This window comes from Trichosurus vulpecula, chromosome 8, assembly GCF_011100635.1.
Source record: "Trichosurus vulpecula isolate mTriVul1 chromosome 8, mTriVul1.pri, whole genome shotgun sequence".
Taxonomy (NCBI): domain Eukaryota; kingdom Metazoa; phylum Chordata; class Mammalia; order Diprotodontia; family Phalangeridae; genus Trichosurus; species Trichosurus vulpecula.
In genome coordinates, this window is record NC_050580.1 from 89313018 (window position 1) to 89319017 (window position 6000).

General features: G+C 41.2%; 1 protein-coding gene across 1 annotated transcript in view; it reads right to left on the bottom strand.

Moving 5' to 3' along the window:
* DMBT1 (deleted in malignant brain tumors 1) overlaps positions 1 to 4424 on the bottom strand; it is a 69537-nt gene extending 65113 nt beyond the window's left edge. The window contains exon 1 of the mRNA XM_036735229.1: positions 4326 to 4424. Coding sequence (XP_036591124.1) covers positions 4326 to 4383 — 58 coding nt within the window. The 5' untranslated portion in view covers positions 4384 to 4424. The remainder of the gene's footprint in view (positions 1 to 4325) is intronic.
* Between the last annotated feature and the right edge of the window lie 1576 nt (positions 4425 to 6000).

A 6000-nucleotide genomic window follows, 5' to 3' on the forward strand; every position in this document is an offset into this window, starting at 1 on the left:
ATGAGTCTTTCTGATTCCAAGTCCAGTGTTCTATCCACTGCACAACCTAGCTGCCTCTCACATATTTACCAAGTATTATTTTGATATTATAGCCATCTACATTCTGTATCTCTCTATAATTAGCCTGTACTCATTTTTCACTTAAATTTTCTACCCTCCCCTTCCCCACTCAGAGTTGGGCACTGAGGGTTCTGCACACAGCAAGTGTTAAGTAGCTGGTTATTGAATTCAATTATGAGAAATTTTCACAGCCTCCTAAGAAGTGTCTATTCTTTAAGGACAAAAACATACCAGACTTGGAGGGTAACACACATGTGAGTGAGCCTTTCTTCCCGTGTCCCTTAATTTATGTGTTTATAATAGTCAAAATGACTTAGTCACTCAAAGTCGTTCTTAAAACAATATTGCTGTTACTGTATACGATGTTCTCTTGAGTCTCTACATTCCACAAGTCAAGAGGGCTCTCAAGACAGAAGGAAGAAAAAATAAGCAAAGGTTTTGTGATCAGTATAGAATTTTTTGTATCCTTTGCATCACCTAGATCTGTCTGGATTTGGCCAGGAGAGTTTGGCCTCTCGGCATGAGGCGACGGTCTGGTGTTGGCAGGCCCGATTCTACCCAGATAGATTGTAGTGATTCCATTCTGGATTGAAGCCACCATTGTCTGCTGTCCACTGAACCCAGGCTCCCAAATGGGCATCCCTGAAGAAGCCTTTTGTTGGGAAGGCGAGTGGTGTGGAAATTGAGACCTGCCCTAAAAACCCTCTTATCTCTGTCCTTAAACACGCACACATACACACGCATGTACGCGCACGCTCGCACACACACACACACCACACACACACACACAAAACATACACACACACACACACACACACTATGCAAACAGAGTCACAGGAGGGGAATGTGGGACCTCATGGAGGATTTCTACCTTCTTCCCCTATTCAGGGCCACTTCAAGTAGAGAGAGCAGCTGCCTGTGGTAAGATTTGACTTACGGTGTGAACTGCTCTCTCTTTTCCCCAAAATGTTTTTTCACTATGATTCCTAAAGTTTATGCCATTAGAATTAGACCCGTGAGCTCTGGTATTATTTCTATCAGGCCTCCAGTTTAAAAGGGCTATGTAGTGGCAAAGAATAACATGTTAACCCATCCAATCCATGTACCTTAGTATATCCATTCATCAGCTTTACTAGCTACACCCTCCCAGACATAAGTCCTGAGGACAAGAGGGAAGAGAAAGGTTTTTATAAGGTTATCAAAGGTTGGATAAAGTAAAGAGAAAGGGAGAGTCGATGAAGAATAAGAGTAGGTATGAGTATTCCAGTGAAGTGACTCAAATGGGCAGGACGCAGCACCGAGGTACTGGCAGGGGCCATAAAGAGCACACAATAAACCGGTGAAGCATAGAGCCCTCCCTGACAATTTGTAGAAGTCTGAACTTTAAGTTGTGAAAAGTGTACTGGACTTGGAAATGGAAGATCTGAGTAGAAATTCCTGCTTTTGTCACTTATTAGCTGTGTGACTTTGGACAAGTCACTTAACTCCTGTGAACCTCAGTTTCCACATCTGCAAAATGAGTATAAAATAACTTGGACTATTTAACAGATAGGATTGTTGTGAAGATCAAATGAGATAATAAATAAATACTTTCTAAATCCTGAATGCTCCAAGGAAATGTCAGAGACAAAGAGCCACAGCGGGTGAGACAAGAGCTGAGAATGACAAATAAAAGAGTGTCTCATTTGAATAATCATAGTAATGACTCACTCACAACTAAAAATCACATTAATGTTTGCAAGAGGCAGCTAAGCAACTCAATGGATAATGCACTGAGCTCAGAACCAGAAAGATTCATCTTCATGAGTTCAAATCCAGCCTGAGACACTTAGATCCTGGGCAAGTCACTTAATCCTGTTTACCTGTTTCCTCATCTTTAAAAAAAAGTGATGGAGAAGGAAATGGCAAACCACTTCAGTATCTTTGCCCAGAAGACCTCAAATGGGGTCACAAAGAGTCAGATGTGCCTGAAAAAACCACTTAGCAAAAATGGTTGCAAAGGACTTTATGCACATGAGCTTATTTGGTTCTCACAACATCCCTATCAAAGACATACTTTTCTTATTCCCGTTTTGCAAATGAAAAAAAATGAGGTCAGAAAGTTTGAGCACTTCAGTGAGGGTAAGTTGGCTAGTTAGTGCTGGCGGCAGAACTTGAACCCTGGGCTTTCCTGACCTGAAGTCCTGAGTTCAAGCTACTGCATCACTTGCCCCCTCTAAAGTTAAATGTTCTACTCCAAAGTTAGGAATTAAGAAAATATAGCTCTTTTCTAAAGCCAGAGGTTCAGGAGGTAGAGAGAGCTGCACAAACAATCAAGGAAGAATGTGGATTATCCCAGAAAATCTCCAAATGTTACCTGGACAAGGAAAGTGACCTTTCCAGGGTCATGTAATTATTAAGTGGCAGAGTCAATAAGCAAACCTATATCTTAATGCCAAGGTTAGTAATCTATCCAAAATGTCATTCTTCCTCTAAAATTGTGATTAAAAAAAATACACATCATGCGGTAGATTCTCTTTAATGGGCTTCACTAGAGTACACACACACACACACACACACACACACACACACACACACACGTCTACACTGTTAAGCTGCCTAGGAGAATCAGAAGGCTCCTGTATCCAAGCATGAGGAATCAGCCTGTCCTGCTATATTCAGGTGATGACGGACAGGGTTTAGAGCCATAAGGTCCCACTCCACTCTTGGCTAATGATAGACAAGGTTCTCATAAAATCCTTCATATCAATAAATACCTAAATCAATTTATCTTGACCCTGGAAAGCAGGAATTCATGATGTTTGTTCTTCATTATCAAGTAGCTTTGATGGTTTAGCAATTTTCTGAATTAGGAGAGTTGAGATTTTACTATTTCACCTAAACTCAACCTACCCAACGTCCCTAGATGGCAAGTCCAAGGATAATGGGGCTTTCATGTGAAAACTCTGACTCTAAGGGAATGGCCTTTGCTGAGTTTGCCATTCAGAGTGAAGGACCCTCTAGTGCCCTCTAGTGAAGGACCACTAAAGCAGAGTCTGTAAATCCCCTGTGCTCGAAACAACCTGGCCCTACACTGCCTTCTGACGCTGAAGATTTGTATGTGTTGGGGAGAGCAACAATGAGGACATGACAAATATTGAAAACCACACTTTCATCTATCTCTCGCACCCCCAGACAGGACACCGGCCTTTTTGACTACACCACTATCTATACACATGAGTTACACACTCATCATCACGCAGTCTTTTGGCAGTGGGAGGTGGGGAAGATTGTTTGCTTCTAGCCTCTTAATGGAATTAATTTGCCAGGTGAAACATGACCCTAAAGGTCTCCTACGATCTTTTCTCTCCAGATGAAGATAACCAGGAATGATTATTTACTTTCATAAGCACACAAGGTTGTGAAACATTTGAATCTGACAAAAAAACAAAATTAAAAACAATATGCCCATTTAATGAGAACATGACTAAGCACTTGTTCAGTTAGTGAGCCCTGTGAAAATTGTCTTGGAAAGAATCACAGAATGCAGTACTCCCCAGGCTTGCCTCTGGTTCTGTAGGAATGTAGCCATCTATTCCATCTGACACTCAGATTTGGGTGAGAATCTAGCTCTGGGCCGTCTGGCAAAGGCTGTGGCAGACACAAGGGTGGGTTCCCAATTCCCTTTTCGACAGTCAAACCACTTAACTATGTGTGTACTCTAACTATGAAGTATTTTAAGACAGACATATCTGCAGGCAGAATTCAAGTTACAAGTCTTTAAGAAACATTAAATTAGCAAGGGCATCTGTTCTGCCAATCCTTGTATCATGGAGATTATATCAGATCAAACATTCTGGATCCTTTCCACTTGAGTCACAAATGCAAAACGCATTAGGTAAAATATTATATCCCTTAACCACATACTCTACAAGTTTGTAACAGCTATTTTGTTTTCAAGCCCAAACAATCCTTTGACAATGATTTAATGAATCCAGTGACATTGCAATTAGCCTGCTCTGGCTCCAACTGCTTATAGTTCTCCAAGGAAGAAAAAAAATATCTTTCATCCAATTAAACAAAAAAAATCCCACTTATTCAAAGCCTGTTGTGTGTAAGAAACTTTGTAAATAATCATAACCAAGGTCTACTGGCTACCTTCATCTGTAGCCTCCTAAAATTCCTCCTAAAATGAGGAGTCTATGATCAGGGTGTACAACATTAAAACTCGTCTAAGTAGGACTTGGGAGGAAAATGCACAAATATCATAATTAGTAACACAGTACCTGTATATAGAAGTTGGCACCATAATAGCCATATCCCCAGGAACATGGAGATGCCCATTTTGCTGGGTCCCTGTCAATCTCAGTAAAGACACTTCGAAATTTATATGCTCCAAGGTATGAGCAGGCGTGTTCTCAGGGGTAGTCACTTGCTATTGCTGCAATAAATCTATTAAAAGGAAGTAAGTAAATTAACTCACCAGCAGTTCCCTAATCTACGGGAAAAGAATAGGTGTGTCTGATTGATTGCCCCCTGAAAGATTTGGCATGCTTCCAATTGCAAAAGCACATTGAAATCAATAATATAATTTGCCACTTCCTTCTCTGCTGTCCAACAAGATTTCTAAGTGTTCCTTGGACATAGGGGAACCTACATTTACCAATGGAATCTATGCTCCAAGACAATCCAGGCAAAGCAGGATGTGGGCTACTCTGCAAATAGTGAAGAGAGAGCCAAGGGGAAAAGAATATCTCAGGGATGGTTTGCCCTAAGGAATACTCCCCTCATAGCCTCATGAATACCTCTTGCTGACCTGGAGGGTAGGCCATGGTGCTCTCCCATGAAGTAGTTCTTGTAATGGCAAAGAGAAAAGGTTGACGTGCACTACTTCATTGTGAAGCCCAAACAGTCCTTGTTTCAGAGTTCCTGTCTTTTGGTCCTACCTCCAAGTCGCAAAGGTTTTGACCTCAAATCATGCAACCTCAGATTCCTCTTATGTTGTAGCCACTGGTATTTCACAGTGCTTGGAGAAGTGCTCCAGGCATTTTTCTTACCCCATTCCTTCTATTTGCCATGGAGAAGTTGGCATTCCTTTCCATGCCACCTCCTCTCACCTTCTGGATGAGCACAATATGCTACAAGCAACCAAAAAGATGGCAACTTCCATGCAAAGTATCAACTACCCATTGTCAAATGCAATGGGAGGTGGTGACCCATGACTCTTGTTCAGGATTTTATTTTTAGACATTGGTAAAAGATACCCATCAAAACTACATAGCTTGCCTACTCCTAGGAACTCTAGTTCGGGAAAGTTTCCAACCTCTCCAAATTCTCAAAAGTTGTGGTTTTGGCGGTCTGTATCAATTCCTTGCTGGTAGCAAACAATAAACATGTGTCTGTTGGATATGGTTGAAGATAAAAAAGGTCTCCACTACAACATTGCTTGAATTGCCTGTGGATAGATGATTTATAGGGGAACAAGAACAAAAATCATGTAGCTTAAGAAGATATGAATGGCTTCCAATTTGCACCATTGGAAGGAGTTCCCACATCATGGAGATCATGGATTCACCAAAGTATTAGTGCAGACACGCACACACACACACACACACACACAGCTACATTTATGCAAGTCTTTACAACTAGCCAAGGATTTCCAAATCCATCATCTCATTTGCTCTTCACAGCGCCATGAGGCAGGCAAGGCAGGTAGCTCCATGTTGTGGATAAGGAAACTGAGGCTTAGAGACAAAACACATAGCTACCTAATGACAAGGTAAGGACTTGGAACCATAGGATCAATTTTTTTGAACTAGATGAGACCCTAACCTAGTTCAAACCATTACTGTTTTATATAAAGAAATGGAGGCTCAGAGAATTTACATGATTTGCCCAACCTCACAGCTAAGAAATAATAGTTGGATATTCAAGTCCAGGCCTTTTGATTCCAAATCCCTG